Raw genomic sequence first — 22,830 nt, forward strand, 5'->3', positions numbered from 1 at the left:
CTATTTTCATGTTCACGGAGAAGCGCCACAAATCCTTTGTTTTTCCCCACCATACACGGAGCACCATCAGTACACACTGAGAGAAGTTTATCCATAGGTAGACTTTTTTCTTGAGCAAACTCCATGAAAGACTTGAATAAATCCTCACCTCTTGTGGACCCTTTTAATGGCAGAACAGCAAGACTTTCTTCGCGCAGTGTGTCACCAACAGCATATCTTGCAATCACGCTGAACTGCGACAAATGGCTCACGTCTGTTGACTCATCCAAAGCTAGAGAAAAGAACGGCGCTGCATTTATGTCCTTCACTTGCGTTTCCTCCACTTTGTTTGCCATCACGATGGTACGATCATGAACAGTTCTTGCCGACAGAGGCATGTCTTGTATCCGTTTGATTATCTTGTCTTTGTTCGGAAGATCATCAAAAGTTCATTGGCTACATCCAGCATGAACGTTTTAGCATACTCGCCATCTGTGAATGGTTTTCCGTTCCTCACTATTGCTAAAGAACCAGCAAAGCTAGCCGAATTATAGTCACCTTGCCGGGTCCATACGCGGAGTTGCTGCTGGCTAGCTTGCACCCTGCTCAGAAGCTCTTGGCACGCTTTCTTTCTGCTGTCTCCCGCAGGGTATTTTGATGCAAAGGTAGCGTGGCGCGTGTCGAAGTGCCGCTTTACATTCGACCGTTTCAACGATGTAATTTTGTCATTGCAAATTAGACACACCGCAGAACCCGCTCTCTCCACAAAGGCGAATTCTTCGGTCCATTCGTCCTGAAATGTACGATACTCGTCGTCTTTTTTTCTTTTCGCCATCTTCTTCGTCGAAGGGTTAGCTTTGAGATAATGACCGAGCAGACGCAGTCTCAGACTGATTCAAAAGGGGGCGTTTACCTGTTTTACCCAGCAACGGCAAACGTAGGCCAGTATCATCCAATTAAAATAATGGACAATTGCTCCTGCAGCCCTGAACAGGACATGCGCAGTGAAAAATCGATGGATGGATTAAAACAAGTGAGAATATTTTGTTTTATCTGCGAGCCATATGCAATCATCAAAAGAGCCACATCTGGCTCGCGAGCCATAGGTTCCCGACCCCTGCTCTATCGATAAACAAATAATTGCTGTTTATTACCGTTACTTGACTCCTCTCACGTGTGCCGCTGGAAGGGAGGTCATGATGGCCACGAGGCTTGGTCGCGTCATCGGCAACAACAGCCCCATCGTGCTGGCCTTATGGCTTGTAGGTAGATTTATGCTTTCGGGAAGCAGGATTTTGGGAGTGGCCACAATTTTTTTTAAGGGGCCCAAGTAATCAATCACAAAATCAAGCAGTCGATCAATCGCTTAATGGACTAATTGTCCCATATCTAGTTTCCTCGCTGTGTATGCAGCCTCCTGAATGCATGACTGGCATCTGATTTTCCTCTTCACTGCTGGACAAAATGACTCGCTGTTCTGTTGTTGTTACCCCTGGTCCATTGTGTGATGGATTGTACAAAAGGACTCTAGCACGGGCTGATATTTATCTTGTGTTTATTGCATAACTAATTAATACGGTGGGGTAGGGGAACAGTGGTGAACCGGTGAGTGCGCTGTGTTCTGAACCCGGCAACCCGAGTTATGTTCCTGTCCGCAGCAAACAGTGGCGAGCGATAAGTGAACCCTCCCTAAGCCACCTCTGCCTTCACCAACCCACACTTGAATGAAGTATAGTCAAACAACTCCCACGACCACTGCAGTATGGGGTGGGGGGGGGCTTTATCCAGCATTATTTGTTTTTTTAATGTGTGTTGTAAGGGCCCATCAGGTTTATTATGCTGCTGTTTTTTTTCCGTTAAGAGCTGGGCACTATCAACAGCCTGACCTTGTATAAGAATCCATGCCTCATGTATGTAACAGAAGCTTTCAGAACGCCGTCAAAAATTGGTCATGTGGTTATGGAGAAGTGGGTAATGGTGGAGTTATGATCATTTCCCTAGTCCATAGCTACAGCATGCAGAGCAGCTGACTGCCGAGTATTAGACTGTGTGCACAGCAGATATCATCTGCGTTTCATTCACTGCACACACAATTTAATCTGCAGCCACTCCTGCTGTGTCACGGAACATGCATGCACAAGGCTACAATGAATACGTTTGTGACCTCTCTCCTCCTCTGCCCATCATTGCCAGAAATCTACAAGATGGTGAGGTACAGCATTTGGACAGATTAGGTGATTATGAGCGGAGATTTATCATTAAATTAACTGTTAATTTATTAAAGTAAAACTGGATTATTATGATCGACTTGCATGTCTTACAAAGGCCATTTACTGCTATGACTTGTTAGGATGCTCATCTGCTCATAATTCCAAGGTTATGCAGTGAGCTGGCATGAGTTAAGGAGGCTGGATGTGTGGTTTAAAAAAAAAATTGAAACTGTCTTTACGCATCAGCCTATTTCTTCATAATTCCGTTCAGTTGTTATCGCTGATGCTGCTTAGTATTCCGCTGCTGCAAAAATGTGCCCTTGTAAATGCGCACTTTTAAGATCATATTCTTTTTTTGTAACAATTTTCTATTTTACCAGGTAAGGCCCCACTGAGCTATATAGCTCTTTTTTTAGAAGCGACAAATGATAGCTCCATGAAGTGGCTTATCAGGTGGAAATTTATAGCAACCAAATACTCTAAGCGCATGTTTCCAAATGTGGAAGGAAACACCGGAGGACCCGGAGAAAAAAATCCATGCCACCACAGGGAGAGAGAGAGAGAGACACGCAAACTCCAAATATACAGCAGGCATCAGAGTCGGGATCGATCCCACGACCTCCTACATACCAGCCGAGGCATAACATCTTATCGACGAGCACGCGGCACGACCTCGAAAGTAAAACCAGACGAGGCAACGATGTTGACTTGTTAGTTAGCCTGGATCTCAGAGCCACACTTTGTTAGTTGGAGGTGGGGGGGGAGGTTGTCCTCCGATCGAATGGTTGCCGGGAGTTAATGTTGTTCCTTGGGGCTCAGCAACTGATTAAACAATATATACATTTTGGCAGTGTCCAGATAGCCACGACGCCCACTGACGCCCACAGTGGCTGCGTCCCTGGCCCACAGACAGACACGCTGTCACCTGACGATCCCGCCGCATGTCTCGCAGGATGCGCAGCCCGTGCGCTGCCTGTGCGCGTGGATCGCCGCGTCCGCAGCTGACCCCGGTGCCCGCTCAGCGTGGGCCCAAGCCTGGGATGCGGCGGAAGGGCAGCCCGAGGAAGGACCGGGGCAGGAGATGGCCGCGGTGTGGGGACCCTGTGCGCTTTCGGGCCTTGTGCAGGACTGCCTGGGGCGACGGCTGACTCACGTCCTCATTAGCGGTTTCCAGCTCTTTCTGCCGGTACAGCCGTGACGCGTCCCTGCTGCCGCTCAAGTGTAGCCCTCTCTGGGTTCACTCCGTACGCGTGAAGTGTGCGTGGGGATTTATCAATGACCCCTAAGCGTGGTAAATAAAGAAAAGTAATTTGTGGGGCAAGGGATGTATATAAAAGGCATGTCTGAATGAATAATACAAATATTTATATGTATTGAGGCATAGCTTGGGTTCAGATGAGTTCCCGAGCCATAGAGTCAGTTAATTACCTCTCCACAGCCTTTAGAAATGCATTTTTCCAATATACATTTGAACTCATGAGCAACTCATGAGTGGTGTTTTTCTCTCCCTGCAGAAGTGTCCCTTCCAGCATTTGCTGCATATGTTTGAGCTCTGCATGGAGCAGAAGGACTACAGCGGCGCCAAACTGAAGCTCCAGGAATTCATACGGGACCTGGATGATGTGGGTGCTACCATTTATTTTTTGTTATAAAAACCCTTATTTCTTTTCTAATGTACATTCCTCCAATGTCGTGAGCCTCAATGTATGGTAAAGGAGTTGATGACGAAAATTGTTTCCAAGCATAATTGCAGTTATTTTCCACCGAGTTGCCAAATGTTGCCACTTATTCGCGTATGGCATCCCAAACAATGTAATTGACATCGCAGAAAGACCGTGAAAGATGACGCGGAGCAGGAACACTTTTGGTGTCTTTTCAGTAGATCTTTTAAGCCAAACAATAGCCCCTTTAAATGGTGTTATTTCCTTTATAAAGCATTGATTTATGAATTGTTAAAACACAGGACTGAGTCAGATTTTTTGTGAATAATGAACCCTGTGATGTGTTTTGTATGTCTCCATCAGTGGCCCATTGCCGCCAAATCTCTTGTAATAAGCCCCATCCAATAATATCTCTGAAGCTGTACAGGGTTAAACCACCCGGAGAGTGCTCGAATGGGCAACTACCACGCATGAAACAGACAAGTAGGCTGCTGCTGCGATGCTACATTGTCAAAAGAAGTCAGTGCAGCTAAATCCATTTCCGTGCTTTTCACCTTCACCAGCCTGTACTGACCACCGTGGTTAAGTATGGTCATATAACCTCTCACAGCCTGCGACGTGGGGGAGGCCATCCTCCAGCGGTGGACTAACAAAACGCGCTGTACAAGTGCAATTGTTGATGACCATGTTGAAACCATCTCACCCGTTGTGTACCTGGACACGCATATGTGAGCGCGAGAAGCGGCAGCGTAGTGGTTCGCGCACTGCGCTACGAACCTGGCGGCCTGAGTTAGATTCCTGACCATGGATAATGTCACTAACGAAACTAGTCCTCTACCTCGACTAGATTAAGTCAGCTTGGTGCAGTGTGTAAACAGCAGCACTTGAAAGGCAAAAGGCAGCCAGACGGTCATGGTGCTAGCCCATACTGCCCCCATGTGCGCTTTCCCGGCCTTCATAGGTGCTCATCAACAGCACTTGCCCCAACAGTCTCTTGAAAGCTACACGGGGGAATCTTTCGTTTCGTATGTGCGCAGCTGAAGGTGTTGTGCCCGCACGGGGACAACGAGGGGGTCTCCGTGGAGTGGCTGGAGACCCAGGCCTCCATGCTCCTGCTGCTGCTCATTGAGCGCAGCGACACACCCTATCAACTTCACCGCCTCTTTCGCCTGCTGTCCAAGTCGCAGCGCATCCTGAAGTCCACTGGTATGTGCCATATGCTTTACACAGCTGTCATTGTCTTCTCTCGGCCAGCTCATCTTCCTCACCCCTAACCCACCACCCCCATAGACTCAAAACTTTTCTAAATAAGAGATAGATTGATGTTTTGGCTGTCTTGGATACTTCCACTCCCAGCGACACCATTGCTATGTACTGTCTCTTCTAAACCCTTAAGTGCATGGGGTTTGCTGGTCGGATTTTCTTTTTCCATACACTTTAACTATTCGCCTCTTCTCTCATCATATGAATGAATGAACTTGCATTCATATTGTGCTCTAGCATAAAGCAAAACGTCTCGGAGGGCAGATCCCCCAAATTGGCAGCTGCCCACTCTCTTCACATCTCGTTTCACCACATCCCACCATCTCTCACCCTCAAATCTCCCGCTACTCATCCTGCTCTGCCTCCGGCATCTCAACGGTGCACGTGAACGCTTTCAACCCTCCCGTTGAAAGGGAGCCGTTCAGAAGGGAAAGAGGTGACGAACAGGCACGCCCTGCCACCCCCCCCCCCCCCCCCCCGCAGTGCACGACTTCACGGCGCTGAGCGCGCTGCTGGAGATCCTGCGCGGCTCGGGGGTTTGCGTTGCGCCATCGGTGCTGGCGGAGTTCAGCGCCGAGGCCCTGAGAGCCGACTGCGTGCGCATCACCGCGAGCCTGCAGGACAGGGGGCTCTTCACGCAGGCCAAGGAGGTGGCCGCCCTCGTGAGCCTTCCCGTCGGCGACATGGTCGTTAACGAGGTGGGCGCTCCCTCCCGAACATCGGAGAATGGCGCGAGATGCCGATGGGGTCGGTGGCGTGGCCGAGTGGTGCGGCGCGCAGAGGTTCCCGATTCTATCGCGTGGCGGGAGGAGGGTAGAGCTGAAAATTGGCATCATGCCTGGACGAACTATAACCCCAGAGTAACTAATTGCGAGTTGTGATACTTGTTTTAAACATTTGAAAGATTTGCTCCAAATATGATTCAAGAAGCACTTAACAAAAATGTCAGCTGCTTTGCAAAGTTACCGGTCGCACTAGCAAAATAGGTTTGAAGTGTCCGATGGTTGATCTGTAGTTAAGTTGCAACCAATTTTTGTTTTTACTTGAAAAAAAAATACATTACACTTTTCATGCATTTTACCAAACTGTTTTCAAAAGGGAAACGCTCTTAAAAAGTTTGTCTATTTTGCCTTTCATTACAGCTCATTCATTCCATCGGCACCATGAAGGACAAAAGCCAGTGGCAGGAGCCGAAGGCGAGGGTCTACTTTTGGAAGCGCTGCCACAGCACCTTCGAGGACGTAACAATGTCCCCCCGAAAGGCCGCAGAGTTTTTCAAAGCGCAGGCATTGGAGCTTTCCAAGTGGCATGCGGAGTCGGGCAACAAAACGCCGGGCACCCACAGCAGAACTGGGGCCGCTACGGAGCTTGTCTACGAGGAGCTCTGCTTGCTCACACTGTCCGGCCACTGGCTCGGCAGCGACAAGACGGCGCGTGCCAAGGAGTTGGAAGCAACGGAGAAAAGGTGTTGGTTTCACAAAATCCGGCTGCTTCTGTCCACGGGCAGAAGCCTTCGTCCAACATTAAGCAGGCACAGAATCGAGGATAACCTGGAGGCAGACGTACTGGGCTTGAGCCAAACCATCGCGAAGTTCTGTTTCTCAGACCACCCCCTCCTCAATGAGCCACTCCAGCTATCCCTCAAGAGGCTGCCCTCCTTGTCGGAGAGCATTGTGCGATCGCAGGACGAGCCGGTGAACTTGGAGAAAGACCCCACCGTGCTGGACGTGCGCGAGACCCAAGCCCTGCGGACGTTGGTGAACCAGTCGTTGGACGCGAATAAGATTTCGGAGGCCGTCCGCGTGTGCCGCTACTTTGGCCTCAGCTGCTTCGATGTACGATTGGCCATGGGCTGCCTTGCGCTGGCCCGGGGGGAGGAGAGTGTCGAAAGCCTGCCCACGGACATCCTGAGCATCCTCACAAGCGACGGTGACACTCCCACTGCTCGGCATCGGAGCTTGAGCGGTGAGAACTGGCATCCCGATTTAACTTCGGTGGCGTCTAAAGGTCCTTTCCTCCCCTCCTTCCCTCTCCCTCCTCTTTCTCAAATTCAGCTACAACAGTAGTTTCAGTTTTCAACACTTTCCATTCTAGGTGTGTCAACAAATATTTTTCACCAGTATTTTTTTTTACATGTGTAAATTGCTGTGAAGGATCAATTTGGTTGGGGGCGGTGGGAAACACGTCTAGTTTATATATTCAAGTTGATTTGCATGATTAATACTGTAGTTTTGCATGTACACACACCCGTGCAGTACGGATGGCAGGGTGAGGTTAATGGGCTTACAAAGATCTTGAATGCAATGAGATGCGCTAGCTCTGAATATCAATGAGCATGTAAATATCAGTGGGCAATAGCATACTCTAGAGATTGTTTAATATTGGTGTGGAGTCTGCAGTGAGACAGATGGTGTCTTGCCGCCAATAAGTCATTTGTTTTAGACTGAATCCGCTCAAGAAATGCACAAGCAGTACTTGTGGCACAGCCTAAACATCAAAACAACACTCAATTGATACCGTGAATCAGAATTAAAATCTTTATTTAGACTGGAGTAATCCGATGAGCTCTTTTTCACAGATGTCCACTAAGGGGGCTGGTCAGCAAGTATACACATCCTTTAAAAGCAGTATCAGTTCAGGGGGAAATAATTGCCTTAATAATTGACCACTGTCTTACGATGTGGAGGTTGTATGTATGTTGAATTTCTTTCACAACGTACGTAGCCAACTGTGCGAATCGGAGATGCGATGATGGAACAATGACTCCACCAAATATGCACCCATACCCCTCTTATAATGCAATCGTCTCCCAGCACACAAAGACAAATATCCCCCGTGTAGCCTTAACAGACTTTTGGGGCAAGTGCTGGTGGCGTGCAGCACCCTATGAGGGCTGGCACAGCACACGAGGCGGCGAGTTGTCAGCACCACGCTCTTCTTAAACACAAAGAGCAGTTCTAAAGAAACGAATTGCGGTTGCAGCGTGCGGCGGACGGGTTTTCAGCCGTCGCGTTCTAACCATGGCGCCGCCCTTCCCTCTGCGCAGTGTCGAGTACCAGCTCGTTTGTGTTGGCCCCCCCGGAGGAAGAGAACGAGGTGGCGAGGGCGATCTCTGCGCTGGCGGGCGCGTGCACCTTCGGCGGGCAGTTCTGCCGCCAGGTGCTCAACGCGCACGAGCTGGCAAAGGTGCGGTGCGAGGGAAGCTTGTCCGTGCCTTCGGTCGTTTCCTGTTACGCGCCTCTACGATCCTGAACTACGCCGCGTGCAATTAATAACTCGATCCTTCGATTCTTTGCAAAAAGTCAAAGTTGGAAAAATGACTCGCTTCAAATAAAATGTCAATCCACTGCTGGATGAAGGCCTCTGTATGCCTTGTCTGGTCGTGGGAGTTGTTTAATCATGCTTCACCACACCGGTTGGTGCAGGGGTGCAGGTTGGCGAAGGGGTGGCCCCTAAGCTGGTGCAGATATCGCTCGCCAGTTACGTTGGCCATGGCCTGGAGTCAAACCCAGGTTGCAGGTTTAGAGTGCAGTGCACGCGCAACTACGCCGTCACTCGACCTCCCTTTTGGTATACCCATAATCATATCTGTCGTTGGCATGTACGCAGTTCTGTACTGCAATTGAGCACATTATCGTTCGAGTTATTAGCGTATTACAATTATGTTACAATTCTTGCATGAATCAAAAGTGTAAGAAATTTCCATACTCAAACAAACATCTCCTTTCGGCATCCCCTGAGCCAGCAATGGAAATTCCACATTACCGTGGCAAATGCCATTGTTTCCATCGGACTAGAGGCACCACGGTGGCAAGATGTTAACCTACTCACGTTCTTATCTGGCCGGGCGGCTCAGCAGTAGGGCCAGCAGCTCACAAGAGTCTGCAAGTTAACATCCTGGTTGGCGGTTTATTCGGCCCATCATACCTCATGGGGTAGATAAAACAAGTACCAGTAGTTGTCATATGGATAGTTTCAACCCCTGCCGTAGGTATGCCTAATTTCCAGCACTGGCTCAGGGGCTGTAAACAGAGTGAGTGCTGTCTCAATGCTCATTTGAGCAGGAAATCACTTTGACTTTGAGTAGCTCTCACCGTATTGGTGACCTGACGAGACGTGTAAAGATAATGGCCATGGGTGTGGGAGCCCATCACTGAAATAATAAGACTGCAGGCGGCTTTTGTAATTTGCAAAGGTCAAACAGTCGTGGCTCCAAGTAGTGAAGCTCCTTCGTCGGAGAGTGTGTTAATTGAAAAACACTGCGCTTTGAATGAACCTGTAGGCAGATGGGCATTTTCTTTAGTGGCCAAAATTATGGAGAGTACAATTTCAGAGTGTACATTGGTCATGGTGATAGAGGCGGCAAGGCCTCAGTAAAAGTAGTGAACAATATTGACAAGGTGCCCTTTGGAGCAAAACTATGGAAGGTGAGATTGATGTGTAGGTGGAGACAACATTTAACAATGTGGCACTTCAAAAAAAACAATTTTAAAAAAAGTCTGAATTTGACAAAGTGTTTGCATCTATATTTTTTTATCAGGGATGATAACGATGGTTGTCAAAACCTAATCGGTCTCATTACTGTAAAACTTGACTGTGGATAAGCAGTAACTAAAGTTTTTCAGGTTTAAATGTCGAAACATGAATGCATCCATTGACTTATCTGGAAAATCCTCATGGAGTGTCAACATTTGTTTTCTTTAACACGAGGTCCTGCATTGCTATGGTTAGCGAGTTTCATTGAGAATAAGTGTTTGTTTGGCATGTGGGAAGAAGCGATCTAATGCTCACGAGCCGATATGCTGTACCGCCATCTCGCCGTTGTTGACGATGCCACATTGCCACCTTGCCCACCGTGGGGCTTCAGGACCTGGGCCGGGACTTTGCGTCCGTGCTGAGCGGAGACGGAGAGGCTCTGATCCACGATGTCCTGAGCTCGGAGCGCCCGGACCGAGTGGCGCGCGCGCGTATGCTGGCCGACACCCGGCGCGTTCCGGCAGAAACCATCGCCACTCTCCTCGCTGGCCTCATCGAGCGATCCTTCCTGCCCTTGGACAGTCCTGGTGAATGTTTTTGTGGTTCGCTTATGTTTTTTTGTATTTACGTTGAACTTCTTTCGCACGTAGCCAACCGTGCTAATCGGAGGTGCGGGGGAAGGCCAAAAAACTAAACGCAAAAATAAGTTTTAAGGAAATTAGTTTTAAATCTAGATTTAAAAAATCTAGCATGGCACCAGTGGCTTCCTGATATCGGAAGGAAGAGAATTCCAGATGGCCGCAGAAGCGCATATGAAACAACGCGATGCAGTGACTGTCTTTGTCCGATGGTTAGCCAAAAGCTGCTGCTGCTGCAACGATGACTGGAGTTTGCGTGATGGTTTATGTTCCTTGACGAGATCAGCGCGAGCTATTGTGGTTCATGTGTGGCAAACACTTTGTGTGTTGTAATGTTTGGCAACCTGAAGCCAATACAACTCGGCGAGCACTGGAAGGACGTGGTCGGATCTTGTAGCTTGATTTCGTTGTTTAAAACATCATGGCTATTTCCTTTTATTTGTTGAATTGCATTTTAACGTGACGTATTTGTGACACACCATAGTGTGCATTATAGTGACTGAAGGTCACGTTTCCATTTGAATTACATGGTCCAAATGAACATTTAGTCTGTGGGTGGTTGGTATGAGTTATGTTTTCTTTAAGTTAACCTTCCCCCTCCCCTTCCATTGTGGCTCATTAATTCTGACAGACTGATTTGCTGCGGATTTATCATCCTCCGCTCCATCAATGTAATTCTCATTTCTTGCAGACATCAACGCGGCCATCCCCAAAACAAGCTCAATAAGTGCACTCTTGAGTTGCTCATGCATTCGCGTGCTGTATTAACACACCAGTTGTGTCTAGATTATAAAAAAATGTAACTGCAATGAATATGTTGAATGATTCTTGTTAATCAGAATCTTTATTTAGCCTGTCCAGTTTACCCCTCATTGGTCCCATATAATTTAAATGGCTTAAATTTTGACTTAAAACTTTCGTGACTGCAGGAATTCATATTCTTTTGTTCTTTCGGTAAAGTCACGTGGATAGAAAAATAATTATAAAAAAGTTAATACAAATAATAAAATTGTATTAATACAAAACACATGTAGACTGTTGCCTGGTTCTTAATCGGAGTCAGTGTACTGGCAATCTATAATGTAGACTGTAGCAATGGTTGTTAAGCTGGGTGAGTGTACTGGCAGTCTATAATATAGACTGTAGCCTGGTTCCTAACCTCGGTGAGTGTACTGGCTGTCTCTCTCAGGCAGTCTTACCCAGTACGCTCACTCAGGTTAAGAACCTGGCTACAGTCTACATTACAGACTGCCAATAAGTTCACCAGCTTAAAAACCAGGCTACATGTCTACATTAGGCTGCCAGTACACTCACTGAGGCTAAGAACCAGGCTACAGTCTACATTATAGACTGCCAGTTCACTCACACAGCTTTATAACCATTGCTACAGTCTTCATTATTGACTACTAGTAGACTCACCAAACTTAATAACCAGTCTACATTATAGATTGCCAGTACACTCACTCCGATTAAGAACCAGGCTACAGTCTAAATGGGTGTTTTTTTGTTTATTATTTTTCTTTTATTATTTTAATCACTTTATTTTTGTTATTATGTTTATTCTATGTACGTGACTTTACCGAAATAACCAAATAATTAAAATGGCTTGTTAAAAAGTGCCGTTATAAATAGGTAACGTGTCTCCTAAGCCAGATGAAATATCTATAATACATATACATACACAATTGCCAATTATACTGAATGCAGGCTTAAGACGTTCCTATCCTCTGTCTGTGACTGATTGTATCCACCCAACAAATACCGTATTCAGTGCAGAAATTCTCTTCCACCCCCCCCCCCCCCCCCCAATACTTTCTCCCGAAACTTCCTCACCCCTAAAAAAATGTAATTCCTCCCTTGCCCCATGTTATAATAATGCACACGCATTCCTCAGTGTATGGTTTATTGGGTTGTGGTCACGGATGCGTTATATATTCAGGATGACATTGTATAACAATTTCAAAATCATACATTGCTCATAGCACACCGAGCCAGTGAACATAGCACAACACCCGCAAAACTGCAACGTCAGCTGAATCTCAGGCCACGTCTCTTTAACACGGCAGCATAGGTTTTCGCGGTTGTGCTGTGTGCGGCTCTCCGATGTGTTTTCCGGTTGCAGAAAATGCATCGGGGAGAGAGAGAGAGAGAGAGTCTATTGTGTACAGATCGAACTGCTTAAACGCTTCCCCAAACAAACGTCATTTCTCACCTTGCGCTGACCACAGGGAAAGAATCAACGACGCGCCCAGTCTACCGGTCGGAGGAGGGCAAGCAAGGCTTCCTGCAGTTGCTCAAGCTGTGCGCTGACCCGCCGACACTCGGAATGAAACTCATGGCTGCCTCTGCCAAGCTCGGGGGTGAGAGACCCCCCCCTGACCGTGTGAACTCACCCCGACCCCTAAAGTCTGGACGCAGAAACCTTTGCGCCAGGTGCGCGGTGCGGTGGCTGTTTTGCACGCTCTGTATAATGACGCGCACGGCGGACGTGTGGTTGAGAATCGTGCGGGGGGGGGGGGGGGTGTTGGGGGTGTTTTCTGTCGAGACCTGTTCACCGGCATCGCTTGCAGGGCACCCGATGTCGTAAAATCTCAGAAGCTAAGCAGGTTTGAGCTTGCGTAGTGCTTCGACGGTTGACTGACGTGCGCAAACAGGTTGTCATATGGCTGCAGGGTGACATGGTGGCCTGCAGAAGCGGTGTGGCAAGATTTCTTGTGTTACTGTATTTATATGTTCACGCATGGAGAGTATATGGACATCCCTGTGCCAATCTATTCCTGGATTAGGGCCTCCCCAAGCCGTGCGGGTCGTGGGCGTTATTTTGACCGTACTTCACCACGCTGGTCAGTGTGGGTTGGGTGATATGGAAGCCTAAACCTGGTAACATATAAGTACTGTACAACATTTAATGTTGTTGCATTGCTGTGTGCTGCCCACAACATAGCCTCACAGCATAACATGTTACACATGGTGCGCCGTCCAGCTTCCAGGATGTGATGAGGTTGGGCATATTCCGGGTGATTCGGTCTAACTGCCATACAATTTTTGACCATATTTACGCGATTACATGAGCGCACATCTTTTTTGTAATGCTGTTCAGTTTGCATGCTGCAGTCCTCGGGATTGCTTGACATTCTACAATGATGCAACTTTGTCGTGTTGCTTGTTATTTTTGGCTCTCTGCCACATCTGCCACATCAATTACCCGTGAAAGTGGCACGGTGAATTGGACCATGCCGGTTGGCTTCTGGAAATGATAAATGTCAGTGGTGTTGCACCCAAAAAAACAAAAAATGTTCCCGTGAATTCCCGGAGGTGAGGAGTTTTTGTGTGCGCACACGTTGCATGAAAGCAGTTAAGCCCAAGTGATATTCGTGAATCCAAGAAGGCTCTGCTCGCCATTGACTTGCGCCGAGGGGTGTGAATGTCTGCTCCTGCCATGCCCCATCATCGATTTCTAATGAGCAATGTTTGCGTTGCGACCGTTTCGCCGTTTGCTGTACTCGGGCGGAGAGGCGTTTTAATGGTTGCGCAGCTCCTAGCATATTACGCGATGGAAATTGGTTGACCTCGTGTCTTATTAAGTGCATTACAATTTCCCCGGTGGCCGAACAGGGGGCTGGCAGGGAATGAATTGCACAGTCTGATGGAGTGCTTGCCCGCTGATAACCAAAATCGCGAGCCGTGCGCGGGACACAGAGGCTCGCCGCGAGGTGGGCCACGTGTAATTTGCTGTTGGAGTCGTTTAAAACGGGTGGGGGGGGGACCTTTACGTTATTGAGGGCCAAAATAGGACTTGTAAATACCTTTTTGGCAAGTCGCAACGTTGAGAATAACGCAAACAATAATTAGGGCTCACCTTTACCCGCAATGCTGCGGTGGCAGTACCTGCTGTCCTCTCAAACACGTTGATGTCGGATCACGCTTCCCAAGTAGGCACGCAGAGTTGGCTCACTCGCAGTGACAAATATCGTTTGCGGGCCCGCTTCGAAGCAGTCGGGCCATGCATGGCCGCTGGCCGTGTGAAATGAAGGTTCCCCCCCCCCACCCATGGCATATAACAGCTATGGTTGAGAATTAATCAATAAAAACACCTTTGAAAGGTGCGTCTGTGTGTGCACGCACACTTGCGTTTTTTCTGAACCTTTGCTGGATCGGTGTGGATGTTTGCGCGTGCACCATGAGCAGGCGGCAACATGTCAGCTTGTGTGGAGCTCTTGCTGCTGGCCCACGAGTGCTTCACCATCGCGTGCCACATGGAGGGCATCGTGGAGGTCCTTCGGGTGGCCAAGCATCTCACCCATCACTGCCTGGTGCCTGCTGAGGAGTACAACCTCATGGTGGGTCCGAGCCTTCATCCAGCAGTGGATTTATCAATGGATGATGAAGAGCCAATGAGACCAGTAGTCACTTTTGCAGTGGGAGATAGGGATTCAAATAAATATATTTCAACTTTACTTATTCCCGTATAAACAAAGCAGTGCATAAAGCAGCTTCGTGATTGTTTTACAATGTAGTCAAGCATTAACAATCGGTACCTTACAAAGTGCTAAATAAACCAACCATACTCTGTGAAACACCCGCCATCAATAAAACGCAAATATTAATTAATTAAAATTGTCTGCATGACACAGTGCTCATTGCTGCCAATTTAAGCATTATTAATGGCCCTTTCAAGCAAACATTTATTTATGCGTAATTTAAATTCCGGACACTGGATTGGCGAATCATACTGCGGGTGGGTAATGCATTCTCAGCACTGCCATTTCAATGTTATCTCGACCTTGATGCACAATTAGTGCAAAGCACCCTTACTAGTCCTACGGTTTGTCAATGGAGTGAATGACCTAGCACTTACAGGCTGCAGAATTTGTCTAATTTTTTTGTATTCAGCTAATGCTATTTCACGCGACTTCACGCAGTCAAAACACCCGATACATTGACGAAATATATACACATGCAGATGAATAAATGTTCTTTGAGTGGATGTCCGCCCACATAGCCGCAGAGCCACTTTGCAGCCTCCTCCTCCTCCAACTTGCCGGGCAACCAGTCTGTCCGCCATACCCCGACGCACTTTACAGCCGAAGACGATGTGCACCATGGTCTCCTGCTCCCCGCATTCACACACTGGGCTGTCACGTTGGCCCCATTGATGGTTCGGAAGCAGCACATATTCCCTGGTCACACCGGAAGGGCTTTAACTGCACCCATTGATGCCTTAGGAGGTCAAAGCCAGGCATCTGGACGGATTGATCGCCTACGAGGTCCTTGTTCGGCACTTTCACGGCTCTCCAATCGTCGCTCCAGGCAGTGTGGGGTATCCCACATACTCCACTGTTCGGACTGTTGTATTTCCCGCACTGGGTGTCGGGACTTCAGGCGCACAGGTGGTGGCTTGAAAATGTCGACGTGAAGGGGAAACTCCGGTGCCGCATGTAACTTTGTCCAGCATATTGGTGGCAAATTTTTTGGCGGGGGGATGTTGCACAGCACAGGCAGCCATGGTAGTGGGGTTGTCCTTATTGCACCCGAGATGGTTCTCACAGTGACATTCAGCTGAGTGTATACCAATTTGGTGTACGCTGATCGAGTCCATACGGGTGCACAGTTATTCCGCTGCAGAGTAGCACAGAGACAGGCCAGCCAGCCGGGCCAGCGGACAGTTCCGCAAGTGCAACGTGGCAGCCGTCTCCTCGAGCTGAGAACGGTGCGGCGTCAGGCTCCTGTCCAACGTCACTCCAAGGAACACCCACCGACTTTGGGTCTTGTCTTATTAAGTGGACATTTTGGGGGCACTTTGAGCTCGTAGGTGGCCCTATGTCGGATGAGAGAGAGCGAGACCATTCAGAAACCTTGTAAACAAACCGGGAGCCAGTGCAGCAAATCCAAAGCTAGAACCGGAGTAATCATCTTCTTCTGAGTATTTGCCACACTATAATAATGATAAACGATCAAATATTAATATAGTTATTGAGCATTCGTTTAATTAGTTTAATACACTATATACACAATCTACTTTATTGGGCATTACTCTTCTTCAGAGCAGATCAAGAAGACGGATATTTCCAAAAATGTAAATCCTAGAAAAATTATAAGTAGAGGTTTTTTTTGGGTTAGATCGCTAAAATATATAAACGAAACAGGTGGACTCCTCCACAAATCTGGCTGTCGCCTGATGAAGCTGGTTGTAATTACTGGCGAAACATCGGACTCGGACTGTAAATGTTGTGGCTTGGCTCTCCAACACACCGGTGTGCTGTACTAGTGACAAATTGGCACGTTCTGTTTACGTGACAACCCTTACTAGTTGGCTGTGTCGGGTGGTGGCAGGTTTTAACAACAGATTTTTGATTTACACGAGCTAACCCAAAAAAAAAAACTCTTATGGATATTGGTCGCGAAAGCCTACGTGTTAAAAATAATAAAAACATTTATTGAATAAGTAGAGTAGTTTACTGCAGCGAGTAGGTATTTGCAGCCAATATTAGTCGTAATATATGCATTTTTTGGTCAGGGCACGTTACAGAATATAGTAGTCTTAAGTTATGAAATGTACCGTTTTTATTTGATGATGAAAGTAAAGAATTTTCTGCCTATGTTTGTCCTCTTCTGCCCATGGCAGCACCCGGAATAATTATTTCTCTTTGATGTTTGGATCCCTCTGTTTGAGTGCCATAATTTGATTAAGCTTCTCTCATTCTTCGCGCTTTCAGTTAGTAAATCCACTTCTTTTGCACCCAATTTGTGGGGGGAAAAGACACGTTATACAGACCCTCCGTAAGATGGTTTTGCTCACTTTTTGCATGACCGTTTTGTTAAATTGATTTTAGGATGTACTGTGGACGCCTACAAAACTGTCATTGTTTTTTTTCTAAATTAATTCCAGCACTGACCAAGGAAGCCTTGGAAATGTTTATTTGGCCAGGACTTCCTTGCAGCATGAAAAACAAACGTTAATCTGCAGTGGCGTTCTGCCAGATGCTAATCCGAGGCGCGTTCTTGTGCGTGCGTGCGTGCATGCGCGGATGTGAAAGCCCTGTGGGGAGGAGAAGCATAGTGGTTAGCGCGATGCACGCCGAATCCGGCAACCCGAGCTTGTTTTCTGCTCATGGCCAACATTTGGTGAAGATTATCTGAACCACCCCCATCGTGTGCGATGCCAACCTACATAGGTGCTCGCAAACGGTGCTTGCCCCCAACATTCCTGTTGAGTCTGTACGGGGGGGAGGGGAGGAATCTTTATCTTTCAATGCCCTGCTGTGCCCCCTCCTTCTTCTTCTCCGATGCAACTGATAGGTGCGGCTGCTGGTGGAGATAGGACGCTACACGGAGATGACCTACATCCTCGACATCCTCAACCAAAATCACCAGTTTGAGCTGCTGCTCCGAAAGAAAGGCACCTCCGTGAGTGTGCGCGGAATGCTTGTTGCATGCGACGTGCGCGCTGTTTCAACGCACACACCGCACCGGGGGTAGGACTAGGAAGTGCCCGTTCTGTCACTTTACAGAATTATGGTAATTTAAAATCTCCTGAAATATATTGTATGTCAAACGGAAGAAAAAAAAAACACTTTTATTTAACGCTTCAGTGCTTTATGTATATCAATCTACCAAAAGTACTACTGATGTACGCGAATGAAACCCTCCTCAAGAAACGTTTCTTTACTTCAGAGTGCACATGTGCAAGCCTCTTGGAAATCCTCTGCTGGATGAGGGCCCTTCCCCAAGCTGTGCGGGTTGTGGGAGTTATTTGGCCGTACTTCACCACGCTGGTCACTGTGGGTTGGTAAAGGTGGGGACCGTTGGCGTTTTGAGACCCAAATCCACTGTTGTACAATACAACAATTAATTGTACAAAATACATTTTACAATACAGCAATTGATTGTACAATACATTTTACAATACAACAATGGATTGTACAATACATTGTACAATACAACAATGGATTGTACAATACATTGTACAATACATTGTACAATACATTGTATTGTACAATGGATTGTACAATACAACAATGGATTGTACAATACATTGTATTGTACAATGGATTGTACAATACAACAATGGATTGTACAACAATACATTGTACAATACAACAATGGATTTTGCTGTATACTGCCCTGACGATGTTACACCATAAAAGCCAACTACACATAGTCGTTGCCCACCCAACCGCTATCCAAGCTGAATCTTAGCTTCCAAGATGTGATTTAGAACAAGCGCATTCGGGGTTGTTTTGTCATCGGGTATTTTCTGCAATACACACACAGAAAAGTGTTGTCTGCGTGGAGGTACGGCTTCCTCAGATTTATGGCTGCCATATAATTGTCCATGAGTAGACAATACATGATACATCGGTGGAGAATTGCATATTATGCCTGTGATTGTATTTATTCATTATATTCAATGCAAATTTATATCCCACGGAGGCACAATCTGAACTGATTGTTTCTGCTCATTCTCTCCCAAGACGCGCATTGTTCAGATGTCTGCAGAACCGTGATTTGTTTTGTTTACTTATTGTTCGTGTCAGTTACTGTACACTGCAATCTTTGTCCTTTATGCAAGCCGCCAGCAGCTGTTTCCGGGTCACATTGTAGCCATGGTGCGTGTTATTATTTATAAAAGTGATCGTTCATATGTGCCGAGTTTTCATGTGCGTGATCTCGCAAAGGTCAAGCATTTGCCTTCGGTGTAGGCTTTCGGCTGCTGGCTGCAAGCGACGTGGATAATAATTATGGCAGTGATGACACTAATGATTTGACCATTTCGAGCAGGCAGGTGAGTGAAATTACGTAGGAGTAATTTTTAGTTGTGTGCACATGCTGGCACTCTTGCCTGGTGCTAATTTTCCTTAAAAGCGCTTGTTTGTAAGAGCAGCGACATCAATGCCACCCTATAATCGCAATGCGTAAAACTGTGGTGGTTATATCATGGCTGATGATGTTGATTGCATAAAAAAAACCTTCGGTTGGTGTAAAAATTACTGTTCGTAGATGTAAAGGTACCGGCCCTGCAATATCTGGTTAGACCACTGTTGGAGGAGGTTCCTCCATCAGAGGGAGGCTCTAGGGCAGGGGTGCGGAACCTTTTTTTCTGCCAAGGGCCATTTGGATATTTATAACATCATTCGCGGGCCATACAAAATTATCAGCTTAAAAAATTAGCCTGTTATATTTGGCCAAACATTTAATTAACTCACCCCTAATGTGATGGCTGGAACTGCTTCTCTTTGGTGAGGCGTGTGATGTTAGCTGGCATTGATGATGTTGCTACTCGCAACTGCTTTTCCAGGTTTGCTCCTAGATTTATTGAATTTCGAGTGCCTATTTCCACACCGGTCAGGCGTTTTGAGACTGGTGAGGGTACCCACAGTTCAAAGACAATGATCCCCCGCGGCGATATTTACACACCGCACCAGGTACTCATTTGAGGCTGAGTCGAGCTAGGAGAGGAGGCCCAGGACCGGTTCAAATAATCCTAACTGATGTTGGTCGTGAGCAGGAATCGAACTTGGGTTGCCAGTTTCGGAGCGCAGCATGCTAACCGCTGCGCCACCGCTCCCCATACCCACACTTCACCCCCTGGGTGGACAGAAGCACATAGGACCTAAGAAACTTGCACCATTATTTTAACGACCATGCCAGGAGATCGAACGAGTGACCTCTGGATTGCAGGTTCACTGTCAACTATTACACCCCACAACAGTATCCTGTTGTTTTCAGAAGCGACCTGGCCACAAATGATAGCTCAGCGGAGTGGCTTATCATGTGGATATGTATACCAGCCAAATACTCTGAAACGCACGTTTATTCTGAATGTAGAGGGAAAAACCGAAGGACCTGGAGAAAAAACCACGCCACCACGGTGAAAGAGAACACCCAAACTCTATACAACAGGCATCAGGGATCAGGTCGAGCCCACGACCTCCTGCATCCCAGGCGAGGGAGCTAATATCTCGCCACGCAGTGCCCTAATTATTATCACTGCGCGCCACCCTGCCAACTTTCTGGGGAAGGGACACTAAAATTATCAGACAGACACTGAAACAGGTAGCCATGTATGTATATATGTCGAACTTCTTCCACACCGTACCATGACGGTAATGTCGCGGCCTGCCCCACGGTTGCCCCCCACGCAGGACGGACGACTGAAAGCCGCGCTGCTCAAGTACATCCGCCAGCAACACCCGGGGGACAGCGAGAAGTACAACATGGTGGCGCTGTGCTTCAGCATGAGCCGAGAGATCGCGGAGAACCTGGAGGGGGCGGCGCGCACTCGCCTCAAGCTCATCGCCGCCCAGCCTTGGGGTGAGTGGCGTCTGTCGCAGAGCGGGTGGGCTCCAGCGACGCGGCCTCAAAGTGGCCTCAAAGTGCACCTGGCCTGGCACAGGCGCCGTGGTGACGTCACCGTCACTTAGTGGCGAATGGCAGGTATTGGTATCGGACTCCGGGTGCAGGCTGCTGGTTGCGTCGGAACAGAAAGGGGTTAAAAGGCCGTTTTTTTTGTACTCGGGCCGATCCACGTTGCTGATGCACTGCTTGCAATGGATGCGCGCGCGTACCTTTTTAAATCGCTCATGTTGCCGGACCGCTGAGTTTGGTTTCACACTTTTAAGGGAGTGCGAGCTGTTATGAGAAACGCGTTGTCACTAACCCACCAAATGTCTGGTAAGTTACCCATTTTTTGTTCCAAACGGACCGTCCCTCTATTATCGCTGATTGCACACGTGATACATTTGGTACAAAGCTAATGATGGCTTTTGAAGATGGTGGCAAAAGCGGTAATCGCACACATTCAAGAATCCCGTCGTTTGGCGTTGTCCTTTGCAGCTATTACTTGCGCGAGAAACATCTTTCAAATTGCAGCTTAGGTGAGCAGCGCGTCTTTCGCTCGCTTTGTTGTACTTTCAGTGGAGTCATGGGTGCGGCAAACCCGTGGACGAGACCGAGGCGTCAATCGTTTCTCGTCACGGAGAAAACTGCGGTCCTTTCTTCTGGCTCCTAAACCTTGAACAAAGTCTCACTTAGCTCCTCGGGTAGCTTTTACAATATCCTCGCTCTAGTTGCCTTATGCACGAGGGGCCCTCAACCGAGGCATGTAAATGAAATGTGAGGTATCGAGGTTGGCAAAGCAACCTGTGATTGTACATCAACATGCTCTGTCTCCAGCGCTCAAATCGGCTGTGTAACCCAGTGCCATTAAGCATACTAAATTTCTCATCACTTTTTGAACCTTGCAGCGTTTCCCTGTGGGATGCGGCAGTGATCGGATAGACATGTAGGTGTTTATGACGCAAGGCGTGAAGGAACTTCAAAGTGAGCTGTCCGTGTCACGCTGCGGTGCCTAATTTACAATGCTGCTTTTGTATCTCTGTCCATTAGAGGTGACACCAGAGCTGAAATCAACGCTGGAGCAAGTACTGACGTTTCTTAAGGATGCAGCAGAGAGCTACAAGAAGGTCAGTACGACTGGCCTTTTGTGGCGGCTGCATCGCAATTAACTCTGCAGAGTAATGGGTTTGTTTACCATTGAGGGTGGTTGCATAATAAAAAAAGCTTTTTAGCTTGCTCGCCACTTCGCCAGTTAACTTGGAGGTGTTGGCTTTATGCTCGCAGCTGCTCTTTCTGTTTTGGTGGTTGGCTACTTGAAAGTGAGCTTCAAATCCACGGCAGTACAAACCACAGGGGTCGACGATTGTGTTCCCGAGTCTTGTGTTGGGCATACAGATGATTTGAAAATTAGCCAGAGCAAGGCTAACAAATGTCTCCACGCAATCACAAACATGTTGGCTTTTCTTGAAAAAATAGCTAAATGTGTCTCAAACGCTCACCCGGTTAAATGAGGGACGTTGATTTATGCCTACTATTCAAATGGGCGTTGAATGTTATTACTTTAACCATCAGCCATCATCCATCCATTCTAACAACGTGTCATACCTAAGCCCGCTTACCTTTTTCTTCGTTTGAACATCATGAACCTGTGCGTCCCTCTCCCCCTCTCTCAATGTCATTTCAACCTTGCGTCTCTCCACGCTTCTTCGTGCATTTTTTGTTTCAATTCCCTTAATTAATTTCAATCTTTCTGACCCATATGTCACGGAAGATTACACACGTTAATACAAAAAAAAAACACGCTTTCGAGGACAAACGCATATTTATAAGCGTTACACAATCCACCGCATATCCACAAATTTGCCCTTGTATTATTTTTTATTGTATTTTTTTTTCCCCCCCACCATTGCCGTGGCCATTCGTGGTGGCGGTTGCGGTGGCTCGCAGGAGTCGTGCATGCGGCAGGCCTTGTCGTGCGTGCGTCTGGCCAAGCTGGTGCGCCTGCAGCTGCACATGCTGGCGTCGGGCCAGAAGGTGCAACTCATCAACCTGCAGGGAGACGATCTGGCTCGCGTCGCCTGCTCGCTGCCCAAGTACTACCAGGTCGGCCCGCGGAGGATCCCATCTAGCCGAGGGACAGCCGCATGTGATATGGAGATTTAAAAGATGCTTTTGCAGAGAGTGTGAGATGGTGTGTGCCTGGTTTTAGGCAGCTAAAATAATCGAGACCAATTGCCCTTCGCGCGTCATTACAGCGATATTAAA

At 47.6% G+C, this 22,830-nt stretch overlaps 1 protein-coding gene across 3 annotated transcripts in view; it reads left to right on the forward strand.

Moving 5' to 3' along the window:
- Positions 1 to 22,830, forward strand: part of SPG11 (SPG11 vesicle trafficking associated, spatacsin) — a 115,076-nt gene that overhangs the window by 81,381 nt on the left and 10,865 nt on the right. For all 3 annotated transcript variants that reach the window (XM_032949337.2, XM_032949347.2, XM_076067078.1), the window contains 13 exons: positions 3,142 to 3,375; positions 3,704 to 3,811; positions 4,888 to 5,056; positions 5,597 to 5,811; positions 6,256 to 7,078; positions 8,160 to 8,299; positions 9,981 to 10,176; positions 12,456 to 12,587; positions 14,416 to 14,567; positions 17,527 to 17,634; positions 20,373 to 20,541; positions 21,616 to 21,692; positions 22,513 to 22,668. In XM_032949337.2, coding sequence (XP_032805228.2) covers positions 3,142 to 3,375; positions 3,704 to 3,811; positions 4,888 to 5,056; positions 5,597 to 5,811; positions 6,256 to 7,078; positions 8,160 to 8,299; positions 9,981 to 10,176; positions 12,456 to 12,587; positions 14,416 to 14,567; positions 17,527 to 17,634; positions 20,373 to 20,541; positions 21,616 to 21,692; positions 22,513 to 22,668 — 2,679 coding nt within the window. The remainder of the gene's footprint in view (positions 1 to 3,141; positions 3,376 to 3,703; positions 3,812 to 4,887; positions 5,057 to 5,596; positions 5,812 to 6,255; positions 7,079 to 8,159; positions 8,300 to 9,980; positions 10,177 to 12,455; positions 12,588 to 14,415; positions 14,568 to 17,526; positions 17,635 to 20,372; positions 20,542 to 21,615; positions 21,693 to 22,512; positions 22,669 to 22,830) is intronic.

Source organism: Petromyzon marinus, chromosome 1 (assembly GCF_048934315.1).
Source record: "Petromyzon marinus isolate PM22_M1 ecotype Great Lakes invasive population chromosome 1, UKy_Petmar_22M1.pri1.0, whole genome shotgun sequence".
Classification (NCBI taxonomy): Eukaryota; Metazoa; Chordata; class Hyperoartia; order Petromyzontiformes; family Petromyzontidae; genus Petromyzon; species Petromyzon marinus.